This window comes from Canis lupus, chromosome 1, assembly GCF_003254725.2.
Source record: "Canis lupus dingo isolate Sandy chromosome 1, ASM325472v2, whole genome shotgun sequence".
NCBI classification, from domain to species: Eukaryota; Metazoa; Chordata; class Mammalia; order Carnivora; family Canidae; genus Canis; species Canis lupus.
The window spans coordinates 106,437,499-106,456,310 of record NC_064243.1 but is presented as its reverse complement, the minus strand read 5'-3'; the positions used below and the strand labels follow the sequence as shown (position 1 = coordinate 106,456,310).

General features: G+C 48.6%; 1 protein-coding gene and 1 long non-coding RNA gene across 9 annotated transcripts in view; one reads left to right on the top strand and one right to left on the bottom strand.

The window, feature by feature from the left end:
• The window catches only part of MYH14 (myosin heavy chain 14), a 102,000-nt gene that overhangs the window by 66,274 nt on the left and 16,914 nt on the right, over positions 1-18,812 (top strand). For all 8 annotated transcript variants that reach the window (XM_049108797.1, XM_049108790.1, XM_049108773.1 and 5 more), the window contains 10 exons: positions 1,599-1,736; positions 3,528-3,651; positions 4,266-4,437; positions 6,411-6,623; positions 7,133-7,277; positions 8,027-8,233; positions 12,522-12,626; positions 12,721-12,873; positions 13,734-13,982; positions 16,693-16,905. In XM_049108797.1, the coding sequence (XP_048964754.1) occupies positions 1,599-1,736; positions 3,528-3,651; positions 4,266-4,437; positions 6,411-6,623; positions 7,133-7,277; positions 8,027-8,233; positions 12,522-12,626; positions 12,721-12,873; positions 13,734-13,982; positions 16,693-16,905 (1,719 nt within the window). The remainder of the gene's footprint in view (positions 1-1,598; positions 1,737-3,527; positions 3,652-4,265; positions 4,438-6,410; positions 6,624-7,132; positions 7,278-8,026; positions 8,234-12,521; positions 12,627-12,720; positions 12,874-13,733; positions 13,983-16,692; positions 16,906-18,812) is intronic.
• On the bottom strand, positions 503-4,967 carry LOC112645112 (uncharacterized). Its single transcript, XR_007410025.1, has 3 exons — positions 4,789-4,967; positions 1,184-1,279; positions 503-746 (listed from the first exon to the last, which is right to left on the bottom strand). It is a non-coding gene; the product is annotated as an uncharacterized LOC112645112 (long non-coding RNA).

The following is an 18,812-nucleotide window of genomic DNA, read 5'->3' as shown; positions in this document are numbered from 1 at the left end:
AAAAATTATCCAGTGATTACATGAGTATCTGGCTTTAAATTTTAAATAAATAAAATTAAATAAAAATTAAATAAGTTTGAAAATTCAGTTCCTCGGGCATACAAACCACATTCCAGGAGCTCAGTAATGTTTTAATCACCTTCTCTTCGTTATGGGGTGGGGGGGATCCCAACCTATAGTTATGGAGATAGCCTAACACACCACGCCCAACTCAGGACAGATAAGATAGATAGTAGTTGATTAGTAAAATACAGGCAGAGGTAGGCAGACACCATTCCACAGAGAGCCACACAGGGGTTGCACTTAGAACTAAAATGAATAGGCAACAGATGTCGGAGGCAGGCTTTGTAGTAACAAGAGGATGGGGTGACCCCTGGTTCCTACAGGGAGATGTGATCAGTTTGTTTAAATAATTCCAGGGCTGAAAGGCAACTGAAGTCTACCATGTGAGCATAAGCTGGTACTGTGCCTGTCCCTATGATATGTAGTGTTATGTGGCCAGTGGACCTTATCCATGGGAGCAGAGTGGGTAGGAGGAGGATATGTGATTAGGCCATTACGGATCCTCCCAATACCAGATAGCAAGGCAGCACATAATACTGAATCTTTTTTTTTTTTTTTTAATTGAGGTATTATTGGGACACTTGGGTGGCTCAGTTGGTTGGGTGTCTAACTCTTGATCTCAGCTAATGCCTGATCTCAGGGTCATGAGTTCAGGTCCTATGTTGGGCTTCATTCTCTGGAGCCTGCTTAAAAGAAAAAAAGAAGAAAAATTGAGGTATTGTTGACATGTAACATTAGTTCAGATATACAATATAATGAGTTGCTATTTGTATATATCACGAGTTAACATCTATTACCTTACGTAGTAACAAAAAATTTTTTTCTGGTGATGAGAACTTTTAAGATCTACTCTCTCAGCAGCTCTCAGATATACAATATTTGAACTACAGTCATGCTGGACATTACATCACCAGGACTTACGTACTTTATAACTAGAAGTTTGTACCGTTTGACCACTTCACCCACTTTGCTGATGTTTTCTTGCACCCACCCACCTACAACCACTCATCCGTTCTCTGTATCTATGAGCTCAGATTTTTGTGTTTGTTTTGTTTTTGTTTTTTAGATTCTACATATAAGTGGGATCATACACTATTTGTCTTGCTCTGGCTTATCTCACCTAGCATAACGCCCTTGATGTGTCCAGGCTGTCGCATAATGTCAAACCTTAATTTCCAGTTTCATACCACATGTTGCCATAGTGGACAGTACCTGTCTAAATAAACAAACATTATATATTTATTTATTATGTTTATTGTTTACAATCTTCCCGCACACACAAGAACGTAATTTCCATAAGACAAAGATGCCTAGTACATTGCCTGGCACATACTGGGCACTCAGGGAAGGCTTAGGGGTAATGAATGAAACAGGAAGATCAGAAAAGTGTGATCCTTCCCAGCCTCACCCAGAGTATGGATCGGTCTGAGCCACAAGCCCTAGAGGTTTGGGACCGTCCCCTCCCCTGTGCCCTTCCCATTGCACCCCAGCCCCCAGCCTCTGGGGCCTCATCCCTCCCACCCTCCCCTCTGCAGGATCTGGAGAGCCACCTCGAGGCTGAGGAAGGGGCACGGCAGAAACTGCAGCTGGAGAAGGTGACCACAGAGGCGAAGCTGAAGAAATTTGAGGAAGACCTGCTACTTTTAGAAGATCAGAATGCCAAGCTGAGCAAGGTCAGTGGCCTGTGGGCCATACATGGGGGGCATGGGGGGATCTCTCTCTGCGTCTCCCCCAGCTCCTCCAGCTCGCACCATCTCTAGGGGCCTCGGGCTCTGAGTGTCAGCCGTTGGCTCTCATGGGCAATCATCAGGTTGTGGTGGCTGGGTGTGGGTGTCTGCAGTCCTGATCCTCCTTTGTGTGGCTTCTGTCCTCACAGGAAAGCCTGAGTTTCTTACATGGCAGCTCAGGGCTTTAAGAATGAGAATGGAAGGGATCCCTGGGTGGCGCAGCGGTTTGGCGCCTGCCTTTGGCCCAGGGCGCAATCCTGGAGACCCGGGATCGAATCCCACGTCGGGCTCCCGGTGCATGGAGCCTGCTTCTCCCTCTGCCTGTGTCTCTGCCTCTCTCTCTCTCTCTCTCTCTCTCTCTCTCTCTCTCTGTGTGTGACTATCATAAATAAATAAAAAAATTAAAAAAAAAAAAAAAAAAAAGAATGAGAATGGAAGTGGAAGCTTCCAGGCCCCTTAAGATATTAAGCCTGGAACTGTTATGGCATCACTTATGCCCAATTCTATAGATCAAGGGTTGGCAAACATTTTCTGTAAAAGGTCAGATAGCAGGTATTTCACTCTTTGCAGGCCTGTGTTTTGGTCACAAACACTCAATTCCACCGATGTAGTGTGAAAGCAGCCATAGTGCATAATCGAACACATGTGACTGTGTCCCAATAAAACTTTATTTATAAAAACAGGTGGTAGGCCAGATTTGGCCTGCACACTGTGGTTTGCAGACCACAGAGCTTAAAACAGTCATAGGCTCAGCCCAGATTCAGTGGTTGAGAAATTAGACTCCATCCCTGAGTGGGGACACGGCAAAGAATCTGCCTCTATCTTTAACCTGCCACAGCCAGGACTGGGCTAGGCACAAGGCATATGGTGTGGAACTAACTAGAAAACCATTTATGTCCTTGTGAGGGGCCAGGGACAAAGGATGCTAGGTGAGACACCACAGAAAATAAATATAACCACATGATATGACTTAATTATAAACTGTCAGCAAAAAACAGAAGATGATAGAGAGGGGCCAGTCCCTTTCCTGTCCTAGGGGTAATCAGGGAAGGCTTCCCCAAGGCAATGATGCCTGAGTTGGGAAGTCAAGGAAGCACAGGAGTTTTCTGGAATGTTCCTTGGGTGCAATGATTATTCCATTCTACACTGTTCTATATCTTTCTTTTTAAGGGTAGGTCCAACACAGTACATTGGTTTCCAGAAGCACTTAGTTTGAAAAGTACAGCTCCAGGCCAGTGCTTCTCAAATGCTAATGTGCACGGGAGTCATATGGAGAGCTTGTTAAAATGCTGATTCAGGGAGTCTGGGGTGGAGCCTGAAATGCAGCATTTCTAAAAAGTGATCATTTGGTGTTTATGCCACTGATTTACAAAACTCCTACTTTGAGTGGTATGGATCCAGAACTCGCGTGAATGCAGCAGATGGGCAAGGATGTTCACTGCAATGTGTTTATAATCACACATGAATTGAAATGAATCTCAGTGCTCATGAGTGGAATGGTGCCCTAGCGAACCGCGGGGTTCTTCGAGTAATGGGAGCCAACCCTGCAGTTACTAGGTGTGAACCTGTGCCTATGGGACGGGTCTGCAAACCCAAGAGGATGGGGAAGGGAAGGCTGGGGTCAGGAGCGGGAGGCTCAGTGATGGGTGGAGGTGGAGGAAATGCACATGAGAACTCATCAAAGATGAGCTTTGCGGGGGAGCTGCTCTGATGGCCCCCACTTCCCACCACCCTCAGGAGCGGAAGCTGTTGGAGGAGCGTCTGGCCGAGTTCTCATCACAGGCGGCCGAAGAGGAGGAGAAGGTCAAGAGCCTCAATAAGCTTCGACTCAAATACGAGGCCACGATTGCGGACATGGAAGGTGAGCGCTGCCCACAGGGTACAGCCTCTGGGGTCTGCGCATGCTGGTGGGGGGCGGGGGGACGGGATGTTGGGTGTTGGGTGAACCTCCTGTGCCATCGAGCCTCAGCGGTCGGTCGAGCCTCAGCGGTCGTATCTGTTAAAGGGGGACAGGAAAGAAGGCTCAAGACAGATTGAGTGCCCTCGTAGCTCTTAGGTTGTTTCTGTCGCTTGAAATGCAATTCTCTTGCCCTCTCCTCCGCATCTTGGGTGGCTCTCTCTCTGACTGTCCCACTACCTGTTTCAGACACCTTGTTGTCTCTGCCCCTTGCTGACTCAGAATCAGCAGCAGAAGGGAGAGAGCACAGGAGAAGGCTGTGGAGATAGGACAGGACAGGGCAGAGGTAGTCCCTGAGCTGGAACAGGGCTGCCACTAAGGGGTGAGGAGGAGAGGACGGCACCTGGGGGTCAGGCCCAGGGCTGGGGAAGCTGGAAAAGGGGCACAGAGGGAGATGCTGAGCCAGTTTCACCCCCACCCCCACCCCAGCAAGTGCCGGGGGCGGGCCCTTGGGTGTCCGGGAGCTGCTGGGTGTGGGGTCTGGCGCCCTCCCGCATGGCCCCCACTCCCGCCTCCAGACCGCCTACGGAAGGAGGAGAAGGGCCGCCAGGAGCTGGAGAAGCTGAAGCGGCGGCTGGACGGGGAGAGCTCGGAGCTGCAGGAGCAGATGGCCGAGCAGCAGCAGCGTGGGGAGGAGCTGCGGGCCCAGCTGGGCCGCAAGGAGGAGGAGCTGCAGGCGGCCCTGGCCAGGTGCTGGGCAGAGGGGGGTGGGGAAGGGGGAGGTTGAAGAGGGCAAGGAGGCGCTCGGTGCCCGGTGCCCAGTGCCTGGGCCACAGTGCACCACCTGCCAGTGCCAGCGGGAGGGACGCCCCAGGGAGACTCCACCAGCGCACACGCGCCTCAGCCCCATGGAGCCTCAGTGTCCTCTCCTGCAAAGTGGACCTGGCGAGAGTACCAAACCCGCCCCGGTTAAGGGAAGAGTGAAAGGAGGCCCAGTTCCGGAATTGGAATCAGGGATCAACTGTGATTTCATAAGTGCTCTGGCCATGAGTGGAATCGTATCATTATAATTACAGTCAGTAGCAATTATAGAGCACCTACTGTGTGCCAAATACGGCACTCGGTGTTGCGAATGCCTTTTACCCGCCGTGCTTCATGCCGTCCAGGAGCCCCTGATTATAGGTGGGGCTCAACTTCAGAGATGTTTAAATGTGAGAAAATGTGTGTCTTGTAGTCAGTGGTGCCAGCGGGGTGTGAGTGTGTGGTTAAGACCCTGCAGGCCCATCAGATCTCTGGATTGGAGCCCAGGCCCCGCCCCTTTCCAGCCTTGTGACCTCACTGAGTGCCCTCAGCCTTTGGGGGGGGGGCATTTTGAAGCTACTCCTAAGGTTCTTGTAGGGATTAAATAAGAAAGTGCTCTTTAAAGGTTTAGCATACCATAAGCCCTCAATAAATGCGGGTGTGTCTATTACTACTTTTCCTTGTTTTATTCACATGTTCTTTTTTTTTTCTTTTTATGGAGGTGAACTTTACATAACAACCGTATTATTTTTCTTTAAAGATTTTATTTGTAAGTAATGTCTGTGTCACACATGGGGCTTGAACTCACAACCCTGAGATCAAGAGTCACACTCTCTGCCAACTGAGCCAGCCAGGTGGCCCCCATAACATAACCAATTTAAAGTGTGCAATTCAGGGCGCCTGGATGGCTCAGTCTGTGAAGCATCTACCTTTGGCTCAGGTCATGATCTCAGGGTCCCAGGATTGAGCACTGTGTAGTCAGGCTCCCTGCTCAGCAGGGAGTCTGCTTCTCATGCTCCCTCTGTGCTCTCATGCTTTCACTCTCAAGTAAATAAATACAATATTTAAAATAAATAAATACTCCATACAATTCAGTGGCATTTGGTGCACTCATGGTGTTGTGCAACTACCACCTCTGTGTAGTTCCAGAATACGTCCATCTCCCCCAGAAGGAAGAGTCCAGTACCCATGAAGCAGTCCCTCCCCTTCTTCCCCTGCCGCAGACCTTGGCAGACCCTTGCAGACCAACAACCTGAGTTGTTTGACATGATTTGCCTCTTCTGGATATTTCACATAAGAGGAAGCATACAACATGTAGCCTTTTGTGCTTTTATTATCAGTTTTATTGTCATCTTCACAGCAGCCCTGTGCAGTGGGGTAGTGTGTCCTCTTACAGGCCAGGAGCCTACAGTTCAAAGCGGTGGTCAAGTGACCAGGGCAGGTGGCCGAGCAGGGGATCCAAACCCCAGTTTGCTTGGCTCTGTGAGCAACTTAACCTCAGCCACTGCTGCCACTTCGATTCAGCTTCTCTTTGCAAGAGGCTGTGTCTCAGAGGGGGCATGAGGCAGATCAGATGCTGGGGTCAGCTCTCCGTATCGCTGACCGGGTGACCTGGGCAAGTACTTTCCCACTCTGTACATCCGTTTTCTCATTTGGTGTGATCCTGAAACGAAATGATAAAGGAAAGGGTCCCACATGGCAGGAGCTCAGTAACCCGCCCTGTGATTACTGTTGGTGTCATCCCCATTTCACAGAGAAGGAAACTGAGGTTCTGAATACTGAGGCATGTGCCCAAGGGCAGAGGTGGGATTTTAACCTGGGATGGGCCCCCTCCCAATCCACCCTGGCCTCCCCACCCCCAGAAATCTTCCCTGCCCTCTGCCTGCCCCAGTACTGACTCCATGGTCCTTGTCTATCCCCAGGGTGGAGGAGGAGGGCGGTGCCCGGGCCCAGCTGCTCAAATCCCTGCGGGAAGCACAGGCAGGACTCGCGGAGGCCCAGGAAGACCTGGAGGCCGAGCGGGCAGCCAGGGCCAAGGCAGAGAAGCAGCGCAGGGACCTGGGTGAAGAGCTGGAGGCGCTGCGGAGTGAACTAGAGGACACGCTGGACTCCACCAATGCGCAGCAGGAGCTCAGGTGAGGCCAGGCTGCCCTGTGGCTGGCACATCCTGGGTGTGTGCAGGGCAGGGTGCAGGGAGAGGAGGACTTTGGTGCTCACCAGTTGTTCATCGAGTATCAGCTCTGCACCTGGGCTAGGCTGGGGACAGAGATAAGTCAGAGCCAGACATTTCCCACAAGAACTCTTGGTCCAGGGGAGGCAGATTCAGGCAAAGAGGCCCAGTGGAGAACAAAGTATGCTCTAAGGGAGCAGCACAGGGCATTGTGAATGATAAGAGAAAGCCCTTAAACCACGTGTATGGAGGAGTCTGAGAAGACTTCCTTGAGAAAGAGCCTTTTGAATAGGGTTTTGAGAAATGAGTAGGAGTTCACCCTTAAAGCCGCATTGTTCCCTCACTTCCCACCCAGTTCCCTTAGAAATGTAGAGTGAGGTCCTCATTCTTAAAGGAGGCATACCCAGATGTCAGGAGGACCCCCCCAAAGTCCCTGCCTTTCTCTATTCTGAAATTATGCTCCCTTTACAAAAGGTCCAAGAGGGAACAGGAAGTGACAGAGTTGAAGAAGGCTCTGGAAGAGGAGACACGTGTTCACGAAGTGGCGGTGCAGGAGCTGAGGCAGCGCCACGGGCAGGCATTGGGCGAGCTGGCGGAGCAACTGGAACAGGCCCGGAGGGTGGGTTGGGACAGGAGTGGGGGGTTCTGGGGGGCCCTGGGAGGGGAAGGCAGGATGCAGGAGGACGTGCCTCTGACTGGTTCTAGGCTAGCTCCTATTTCTGGAGTTCTTTCCTTGTGTATCCATGTCCTTGGTTCACCTTCCATTCTGCAAACATGGGGAGAATACTATGTCCCCAGGATGGTCTGGGGACCCAGCAGTGTGCAAAACAACCCATATTCCCTTCCGTTGTGGAGTTCACATGTTACCAGGAGAGCCAAAGGCTAAATAGCAACCCATTCCTCATGTATATTGGGGTAATAAATGCTCTGGGAGGGATGCCTGGGTGGCTCAGTGGTTGAGCGTCTGCCTTCAGCTCAGGGAGTGACCCTGGAGTCCCAGGATCCAGTCCCACATCAGGGTCCCTGCGTGGATCCTGCTTCTCCCTCTCCCTATGTCTCTGCCTCTCTCTCTGTACGTCTCTCATGAATAAATAAAATCTTTAGTAAAAAAAAAAAAAAACTCTGGGAAAACAACAATAAACAAAGGGGCAGCAGAGTCAGGGTTGAGGGGTTGTGACTTCAAAAAGAGACATCACAGAGCACATCTGAGTAGAAGACTAAAGGAAGTAAGGAGTGAGCCATCTAGTGTCACAGGGAAACGTGTTCCAGGCAAAGAGAATAGCCAGTGCCAAGGCCCTGAGGCAGGAATATGCCTGCTCTGGTTGAGGGGGAAAGTATACTTCTTTACTGGTCTCTCTCACTTGCCAGAGCAAAGGTACATGGGAGAAGACCCGGTTGGCCCTGGAGACTGAAGTGTCTGAGCTACGGTCGGAGCTGAGCAGCCTGCAGGCCTCACGTCAGGAGGGCGAGCAGCGGAGACGCCGCTTGGAGTCACAGCTGCAGGAAGTTCAGGGCCGGGCTGGCGACGGGGAGCGGGCGCGAGCCGAGGCTGCTGAGAAGCTTCAGCGAGCCCAGGTGAGTGGGGCGGCCTGGGCAGGAACCCTCTCTGGGCTTCCGTTTGGTCCACAGCAGCCCTCGCAACTCTTCCAACGTGATCACACATGAAGAGCTAGTATTCAGTGAGCAATTACTATACACCAAATATCCTATGTATTTCCCTAAATCTTCCTGACTCTCCTTTTAAGGAAGTGCTAATATTGTTCCCCTTTTACATATGAGAAAACTGAGGCCCAGCAAAGTGAAGCAGATTGTCTAAGACCCCTCAGAGACAAAACTCGAACCCAGGCTTGCCTGACACTGTAGCTCTTAACCCTACCATGACTCCCCACTCTCCTAGAAGCTTTAAATAATCTGGATTCTGATTAGAAAAGTCTAGTGTGAACACATGGAATACTGTAGGGATGATACATACCATTACTGTTAAAAAAATGTGGACTTTTAAGTTTTAATTTTATGTTTCTTTAAATGGCCAACACGTATGCGTTACTGAGAATACAAAGAAGCAGAAAGGATGAAGGAAAAAACTACTTTAAAAAATAATTTTAAAAAATATTTTAAGTAATCTCTACACCCAACATGGGGCTCAAACTCACAACCCTGAGATCAAGAGTCAAATGTTCTGGGATCCCTGGGTGGCGCAGCAGTTTGGCGCCTGCCTTTGGCCCAGGGCACGATCCTGGAGACCTGGGATCGAATCCCACATCGGGCTCCCGGTGCATGGAGCCTGCTTCTCCCTCTGCCTGTGTCTCTACCTCTCTCTCTCTCTCTCTCTCTCTCTCTGTGACTATCATAAATTTAAAAAAAAAAAAAAAAGAGTCAAATGTTCTACCAACGGAGTCGGCCAGGTGCCCCAGGAAGAATGATTTTTAATTGTCCAGCTCCTCCAGAGGAAAACATCATTACAGTTTTTAGTTTCCAGATTAAAATAGCGTATTAGTGTAAAAGTTGCAATATAACCAAAGGCACCCCCATAATCCATCAGCTTTAATAAAAGACTTCTGTCTCCCTGTTGAGAAAGAGACTCAGGGTAAGCAGTGGAAGCTGGCAGGATACTATGCTCCATGAGGTCACTCAAAACCCAGGTTCCTTGTTCTTGTCATGCCACCATCCCTGAGAGCATTGCCCTCATCTTCAGACTCAAATCTGGGTTATGGGTACATCTGTGCTCCTGCTTAGGAAGGGGGAAAGAGAGGAAGTGGTAAACTTGCATATATCACTTTGCTTGTATTCCTTTGGTTGTCATCACATGATCAAATGACCACAACTAACTGCAGGAGAGGCTGGGAAATGTAGTTTCCAGCTGATAGCCATGGGCCTAGTGAATAGACTATCATAGTGGGGCCAGAAAGAGTGGATTTAAGGGTGGGGGCAGCCAGGATCTGCCCCGGATGAAATCATGCTACCTAGTGGTCACTGTAGTAAACATTTTACATATGACACAAATGAAAGTGACACCAGAAGTAGAGTTTGGTGGTTGGCAGTAGGAGTTCCAGCCAGCACTAGAAGTTTCTTCAGTGATGGAAATGTTCTATATTTGCGCAATCCAGCCACTGAACGTTGAAAATGTAGCAAACACAGCTGAGGTGGTGGATTTTTACTTTTATTTAATTTTAGTTTTTAAATGTAAGTAGCCACATATGGCTGGTGGCTACCATATTGGACAGCACAGCCCTGGCTCAGTCCCCCTTCTGGTAGCTGTGTGATCTTGGGCAAATTTCCTAACTTTTCTGTGTCAGCTTCCTTTATGTAAACTGGGAATAGTAATAGTATCACCTCATAGGGTTGGTGTGTGAAACCAGTGGGCTTCCTTCCCCTGGAGAGTAAGGTGAACCTGTGTGGGCTGGTTAGACAGTCTTGTTCTATGATGTCAGAAGGACACCTGGTTTGAGGTGCCTGGCTGGCTCAATCAGTAGAGTATGCGACTCTTAATCTTGGAGTCATGAGTTTGAGCCCCACGTTATGTGTGAAGATTACCTAAAAAGAAAGAAATAATACATAAATAAATAAATAAATAAATACAGGGACACCTGGTGACTCAGTGGTTAAGTGTCTGCCTTCCACCCAGGGCGTGATCCTGGAGACCCCGGATTGAGTCCCGTATCATGCTCCCTGCATTGAGCCTGCTTCTCCCTCTGCCTTTGCCTGTGTCTCTGCCTCTTTCTCTGTGTCTTTCATGAATAAATAAGTAAAATATTTAAAAATAATAATAAGGGATCCCTGGGTGGCGCAGCGGTTTGGCGCCTGCCTTTGGCCCAGGGCGCGATCCTGGAGACCCCGGATCGAATCCCACGTCGGGCTCCCGGTGCATGGAGCCTGCTTCTCCCTCTGCCTGTGTCTCTGCCTCTCTCTCTCTCTCTCTCTCTCTCTGACTATCATAAATAAAAAAAAAAAAAAAAAAAATTAAAAAAAAAAAATAAATAAAAAATAAAAATAATAATAATAAAGTCCTTTAAAATAAATAAATAAATAAATAAATAAATAAATAAATAAATAAATAAATAAATGATTACAAAGAGAGAAAAGTACTTATACAGTGGAGAACTCTGGCTGCTGAATGAAATACTCAAATTTAACATGGCTAATAATGAGATAAACTGGTCACATATGCCTCCTAATCTGATAGAGACTGGGGGGTGGGAGGAAGGACACCTGGTTATCTTCTTGTCTCATTTCCAAGATAAATTTTCTTGCCAGCTGGAATTTGAACCCAACCTTGTGAACCCCAGAAAGGGAGAGCAGGTGGTCCAGGGCAAGACACAACACCAGAGACTCTCATCCCACAAACATTTCCTGAGCACCTGCTATGTGCCAGGCCCTTTCCTGGGCCTTGGGGACACAGCAGGGAACAAAACAGATGAGGACCTACCCTCCTGGAGGTGACAGTCTTGGGGAAGGAGGTGGTGAGCTGTTACCCGATTCCCACTGGGAAGAAATGTGAGGCCAGGATCATTGTGAAAACTTTTGGTGGGGGAGGGAAACGGCTTTGTTGAAATAGAACTCATATGCTGGGGGCCCCTGGGTGGCTCAGTCAGTGAAGCATATATATGCCTTGGGCGCAGGTCATGATTTTGGGGTTCTAGGATTGAGTCCCACATTGAACTCCCTGCTCCATGAGGAGTCTGCTTTTCCTTCCGCCCCTCCCCCTCCCCTGCTCATGCATTATCTGTCTCTCTCAAATAAATAAATAAAATATATTTTTAAAGATTTTATTTATTCATGAGAGACACAGAGAGAGAGGCAGAGACATAGACAGAGGGAGAAGCAGACTCCCCACAGGGAGCCTGATGTGGGATTCGATCCCTGGACCCCAGGATCATGCCTTGAACCAAAGGCAGACATTCAACCACTGAGCCACCTAGGCATCCCAATAAAATATTTTTTTTTAAAGGAACTCCTATACGGATGCCTGCGTGGCTCAGAAGTTGAGCGTCTGCCTTTGACTCAGGGCGTGATCCTGGAGTCCCAGGATGGAGTCCCATGTCAGGCTCCCTGCATGGAGCCTACTTCTCCCTCTCCCTGTGTCTCTGCCTCTCTCTCTCTCTCTCTCTCTGTGTCTCTCATGAATAAATAAATAAAATCTTAAAAAAAAAACCTCATATACTGTATAGTTCACCTATCTAGAGTGTACAATTCATTGGTTTCTGGTGCATTCCTAGAGTTGTACAGCCATCACCTTAATCTAATTTTAGAACATTTTCATCACCCCCTGGAAGAAATATTGTATTCTTCAGCTACCATTCCCCAGCCTTCCCCCCATTACACCCCCCCTCCCCCCAAAACCACAAATTTCCTTCCTATCTCTTTAGATTCCCTATCCTGGGCATTTCACATCAGTGGACTCATATGATATCTGTCCTTTTGGGTCTGGCTACTTGCACCCAGCAATCATGTTTTCAAGGTTCTCCCGTGCTGTAGCACGTGTCAGATTCATTCATTCCTTTGTCTTGTCAAATAATATTCCATCATTTGGCTATGCCACATTTTATTCATCTGCACATCAGCTGATGGACAGGTAGGCTATTCGCACCTTTCAGCTGTGGTGAATGGTGCTCCCTGGACATTCCCATACAAGATTTTGCATAGACATAGGTCTTTAGTTCTCTTGGGTCCACGCCTAGGTGGGGAATTGCTGGGCCATAAGGAGACTCTGTGTTTCAGTGTTTGAGGAACCACTGGGCTGTTTTCTACAGCAGCTGCCCTACTTGCCATCCCCACCAGCCTGGTGTGGTAGGGATTGGAGGGGATGGAGTGGCTGGGGGCAGCCAGGTGGAAGCCACCATTGGAAGGTGCCCCTTCCCTGCAGGCTGAACTGGAGAATGTATCCGGGGCCCTGAGTGAGGCCGAGTCCAGAGCCATCCGGCTCAGCAAGGAGCTGAGCAGCTCAGAGGCCCAGCTACATGACGCTCAGGTGAGGCCCTCCCCACTCAACCCCCAGCACCGCCCCCACCATGGCTCTCCACCCTCTGCCTTCACCTTATCTCCATTTCCTCCACCATCTGTAGGAGATGCTTCAGGAGGAGAGTAGGGCAAAGCTGGCCTTGGGGTCCAAGGCGCGAGCCCTGGAGGCTGAAGTGGCGGGGCTGCGGGAACAGCTGGAGGAGGAGGCAGCCGCCAGGGAGCGGGCAGGCCGCGAGCTACAGACCGCCCAGGCCCAGGTGAGCAGTCCTGGAGGGAGACCTGGTGGGGCCTCCAGTCAGTCCCAACCCACTCCTCTGGATTCCTCAGCTCAGGGATGGCCCCATTGCCCACCCAGTCCTAGGCCGGACCCCCGGGAGACCCCCATTCTTGTCTCTGACTCTCCCTCAGCCACAGCCTGTCCTTCACCACCCCACTCTGAGCTCCCAAGCCCTTTGTCTTCTCATCCCCATTCCAATCACCTTGGGCTGGAACTCTCTCTGCCCATGGGTCCCCACACACACCCGAATGGGAGCTCCTTGAAAGTGGAACCCATCAAAGTTAGGTCTTGGTCTTCAACACAGGCCAACCTAGAGCCTGGCATATAGGAGGCCTGGAGAAATGTCTGATGAATGAATGAGTGATGACTGCATGCCTCTAAATATCCTTCTTCAACTGGCAGCTTCCTATGCATACTTCAAGATCCATCTCAAATGCCCCCTCTTCCAGGAAGTCTATCTTGAATGTTCTGAACAGATTCTAAATTCCTCCTGTGGGTTCCCATGGCTGCCATGCTGCTTCTCCTTTAGCCTCCACCACCCTGGCCTTGATGCTCAGTCTCCCCCATCAGAATGGAGTCCTCCCCAGGGTGGAGTCCGGGTCTGATTCATCTTCTGGGTCCTGATGGGAGTAATTTTCATCTCCTGAAGAAGCTGAGGTTCATAGAACTCACAACCTCAAGCCTACTCCAAAGCAGAAGAACCCAGTACAACGAGTCCCTTTTCTCCTCAGGCCTCAGGCTCCTTGTCTGGGAAGTAGGGCACTACCAACTCACACCTTGGTCTGGTCACAGCCATGACAGCCACCCACCCTTTCTCCTCATCCCATGCCCCACCCCCAGCTCTCAGAGTGGCGGCGGCGCCAGGAGGAGGAGGCAGGAGCCCTGGAAGCAGGAGAGGAGGCCCGGCGCCGGGCAGCCCGTGAGGCTGAGGCCCTAAGCCTGCGCCTGGCAGAAAAAACTGAGGCGGTGGAGCGGCTGGAGCGGGGCCGCCGCCAGCTGCGGCAGGAGCTGGACGATGCCACCGTGGACCTGGAGCAGCAGCGGCAGCTCGTGAGCACACTGGAGAAGAAGCAGCGCAAGTTCGACCAGGTAGGGCACCTCACCCAACCCGGTGGGCAATCAGGATGCTCACTGGCGCCCCCACGGTCATTGTGTGCAGTCAGGAGTAGGAGATGTCAGGCTCCACTATGAACCTGGGGGGACCCTAGGGCAAGATGCTTCTTCCCTCTGTGCCTCTGTAAAATAGGAACCCTTTATCCATCCTGGTTTATGTCTCCTGTCCCCAAATAATTATTGGTAGTACCCACTTTTTTTTTTGTTTTTGTTAACAGAGGGAACTCGTGTATGAGCAGGGGGAGGGTGGGAGAGAACGTCAAGCAGACTCTACGCTCAGCACAAAGCCTGATGCAGGGGATCCCTGGGTGGCTCAGTGGTTTAGCGCCCACCTTCAGCCCAGGGCGTGATCCTAGAGTCCTAGGATCGCGTCCCACATCAGGCTCCCTGCATGGAGCCTGCTTCTCCCTCTGCCTATGTCTCTGCGTCTCTCTCTCGGTGTCTCTCATGAATAAATAAATTAACTTCAAAAATAAATCTCAGAATTATTTTGAGATTCATCCATGTTTTTGCATGGATTAATAATTCATTCTTCAGGGCATCTGGCTGGCTCACTTGGTGGAGCTTGTGATTATTGATTTTAGGTTCATGAGTTTTAGCTCCATATTGGGCATAGAGAAAACTTAATAAAAAAATTTATAATAATGTATTCCTTTTTTTTTTGTATTCCTTTTTTTTTTAACTGCCAAGTATTATTCCTGTATAGATAAACCATATTTTGAAAACCATTAACTTGTTGAACATTTGAGTTATTTCTAGTTTTTGCCTATTATGGATAAAACTTTAGTCTTTCTAATAAGGTGTAGTGGTTTGAATTCACATTTCCCTAATGAGCAATGACACTGAGTGTCTTTCATGTGCTTATTTGCCATGTATACCTCTTTGGTGAATGAAGTATCTGTTCAAATCTTCTGTCCACTTTTTAAAATTAGGTTGTTTCCCCCTTTTTGTTTTGTTTTTGGGGTGGGAGTTGTTTCTTTCATTATTGGATTGGAAGTTCTTTATATATGGTGAATAAAAGTTCTTTAGCAGATGTATTATTTTGCAACTATTTTCATCTAGTCTGTGGCTTGCCTTTTAATTCTTCATTAGAGTCTTTCAAAGAGCAGGAGGTTTGAATTTTGATGAAGTCCAGTTTATTAAATTGTTGCTTTGTGGACTGTGGTTTTTAGTGTTGTGTCTGAGGAGACTTTACCTAACTCAGTCACAGAGGTTTCCTATATTTTTTCCAGAAATTTTCTACTTTTCAGTTTTATATATATGTTTGTGATCCAGTTTGAGTTAATTTGTTTATATTGTGCTAGTATGGCTCCAAATTAATTTTTTATACGTGGCTTTTGAATTGTTTAGACACTGCTGAAAGAATCTCTTTACTGACTCATTTTTGCATTTATATTAAAAATCGGGTAGTGTCAGTTGTCCATTTTTTTTCTTCTTTTTCAAAGTTCTTTTGCTTTTTCCAGGTCCTTCTCATTTCCACATGTATTTTAGTATCTGTTTGTCAGTTTCTACACACAGAAAGAAAATCCTCTTGATTTGGGATTTTGTTGAATCTATAGATTAATCTGGGAAGAATTGACATACTAACAATACCAAGTTTTCTGGCCTGGAGATGTGGTAGATGTGCCCATTTATTTAGATCACCTTGACTTTTTGTACTTTTCAGTGTACATCTTTCTCATTTTTCATCAGATTTATTTCCAAGCATTTCATATTATTGATGACATTTTTTTTTACTTTCTTTCTTTTTCTTTCTTTCTTTCTTTCTTTCTTTCTTTCTTTCTTTCTTTCTTTCTTTCTGTCTATTTTTAAAGATTTTATTTATTCATAAGAGACACAGAGAGAGAAAGGCAGAGACACAGGCAGAGGGAGAAGCAGGCTCCATGCAGGGAGCCTGATGGGATACTTGATCCTGGGACTCCAGGATCACGACCTGGGCCAAAGGCAGGCGCTAAACCACTGAGCCACCCAGGGATCCCCCTTTTTTTTACTCTATTTATATCATTTCTGTCAACTTGCTTTCAAGTTTACTGGTTCTTCTGAAGTGTCCAGTCTGCTCTCGGTTTCCTCCAATGACTTTTTTATTTCAGATACCATGCTTTTCAGTCCTGGCCTTTCTAGTTGGTTCTGTTTTAGTTTCAAACCCCTCCTGAAATAACCTTGGGTCTTCACCCACTGTATTCATCTGGTCCTGAAATTTACTAATCTTAACTATGATTATGACTTTAACTATAGTCCTTGCGTGATAAATCCCAGTGATGAGGTCATCTGTTGGTCTGTTTCCATGGACTGGTTTTTCTCTTGACTATGATCCCTGTTCTCTTCCCTCTTGTCAGATCTTGTAAGTTTTATTATTGTTGATTTCTGTGCCTTAAAAAAAAAGCCAACAAAGGTTGAAGTACATTGTAAAAATGGTATACGTGTCTTTTGTACCACTACCCCAGGAGCAAGAAACACTCTTTCCTCTGTCAGGTTTCTAGAATGAGGGGCTCCTCACTTTGATCCACTCAAGAGCTGGGCTGGTCAGGGACACAGTTGCAACTTTAATCCCTCTACCTCCGTCTTGTGTCTCTGCCTTTGTCTGTCTGTCTCTCTCTCTGTCCCTGGCTGCTCCCTCTTCCCCATCCACTTGTACACTCCTTTCAGCTAATCTATTTCCCCCACCCCATCTCCCTCAACCTGGAAGCTCCTGGCAGAGGAGAAGGCAGCTGTCCTGCGGGCGGTGGAGGAACGTGAGCGGGTTGAGGCGGAGGGCCGGGAGCGCGAGGCTCGGACCCTGTCACTGACTCGGGCACTGGAGGAGGAGCAGGAAGCACGTGAGGAGCTGGAGCGGCAGAACCGGGCCCTGCGGGCAGAGATGGAAGCACTGCTGAGCAGTAAGGATGACGTCGGCAAGAACGTGAGTAGGGGCCCCCACTCCACAAGACACACGTGTGGACAACTGCATGAACACCTGATGTTGGGAGACACAGACACACATGTGTGCTCTTATGCATGGATCGCAGAATTATCCATCAGAGTTACATGTTCATGCCAAGCACAGAATGATAGGAGAGCTGCTGACCAAACGTACATGCTCACATAACATACACAGAGTGTGAGGAGAATCTTCCACCAGACACATATGTTCATACACACATGCAGGAAGTAAGGAGAGCCATTCCTCAACATGCATGTTCACATACACATGCATACAAGAGGAGAATCTTCCAGAGAACATAAAGAGAATTTACACACTACGTGCAACCTGAGAACCACACCCCAAACATGAGTCTATGCACATGCACACACCGCACGTACCATACATACCACACACACATACATTTCCTCACACACACCACACATGTACCACACATCGTGTGTACATACTGCACACACACCACACACACATAAACCCCTCACACACACCACACACATCACATACACATATACCTTCTCACACACATATATCCCCTCACACATCACACACATCCCCTCACACATACCACATACCCAGTGTGAGGACATCCCACCTTGCCACCCTCAACCCCACTGAGCACATAGAGGCTCCCCCCAGGTCTCTCTCTTCCCCCCTGAATCACAGGTCAATGAGTCTCCCAGGGCCAACAGGGAGTCCCCTAGGCCAGTCCTCAGTCACCACTCACTCAGCCCACATCCCAGCCTTCTAGAAAGGTCCACCACACCCTCTATTGTATCCATTCTGCCCAATAAATATACTTATGGAGCAGCAGCAAGGACAGGCCCAGGGACACCCACTACCCTGACTGATGATAGGAGGCACTGACAGGATTTGTGTTTCAGTGAGGCTCTGAGCAGACACACTTCTAGTGCCCTTTCTTATTGCCAACAACACACTCTCATGGGTGCAGCAGATAAGGGCTTTATCTTCTCTACACACTCTGGTGTTAATCTGATAGAGCTTTCAGCCAAGTCTGGAGGGAACCCCTGAACCCCATGACATACCCTTGGCCTGCAGCCCCAGGGGATACCAGAGTTAAAATCCAGCTCATGCTCAAACTACTAAGGTCTCTCCTTTGGGAAAACTGTCAAGTTATTCATGGTTACTCCAAAAGGCCTACTTTGTTCGAATAGGATGTTGATGGGAGAAAATTTACCTCCTTCCAGTAAACAAAACTGATTGGCAGGTGCCAAATAGGAAGGGAGACCTGTTGGCGTCTTCCAAGGGCAGGAGGTAGACACTGGCACTGATAAGAATTTCCATGAGGTTCTTTGGGCAGTAGTGACACATAGATACAGTCCCTGCCCCATGAAACTCACAGTCCAGTGTAGGGGGTGGACGTTGCATAAGAAGACACATAAGCTCATGTTAAATGACTGTTGTGACTAAGGCTGGGTCAGAGAGGGGCTCGGGGCAGCAGCTTGGGTAACAGAAAGGCCCCGACAAGCAAGGGACGCTCCTCTGAGAAGGCGACAGTTAAAGGAGAGGCATAGGCACGGGGCTTGAGGTCTCAGAACTCATAAGCCCAAATATGTCTTCCAACAGTGTTTGGGATTTTAATTTACAACTCCCCGGAAGTTCTGGGAACCCTCATGCTGAGAAAAAAAAATCACAGTAGGTGGTGGAATGGTACTATCCAGGGGAGTCCAACACACAGCAACACTCAACTCTGGAGCTATGTGCCTCCAACCCAGATCCGCACAGGATTCCCAGAGTTGAAGCTCCAGGGAAGTCAGCACACGATGCAAAAATCTCAAAACCCACGAGGATGTAATCCACTGTGAGTGAGAGTCAGCTGGCCTAACAAACACTTAAACCAGATTCTCAGGGCCTGCAGATAACAGAAC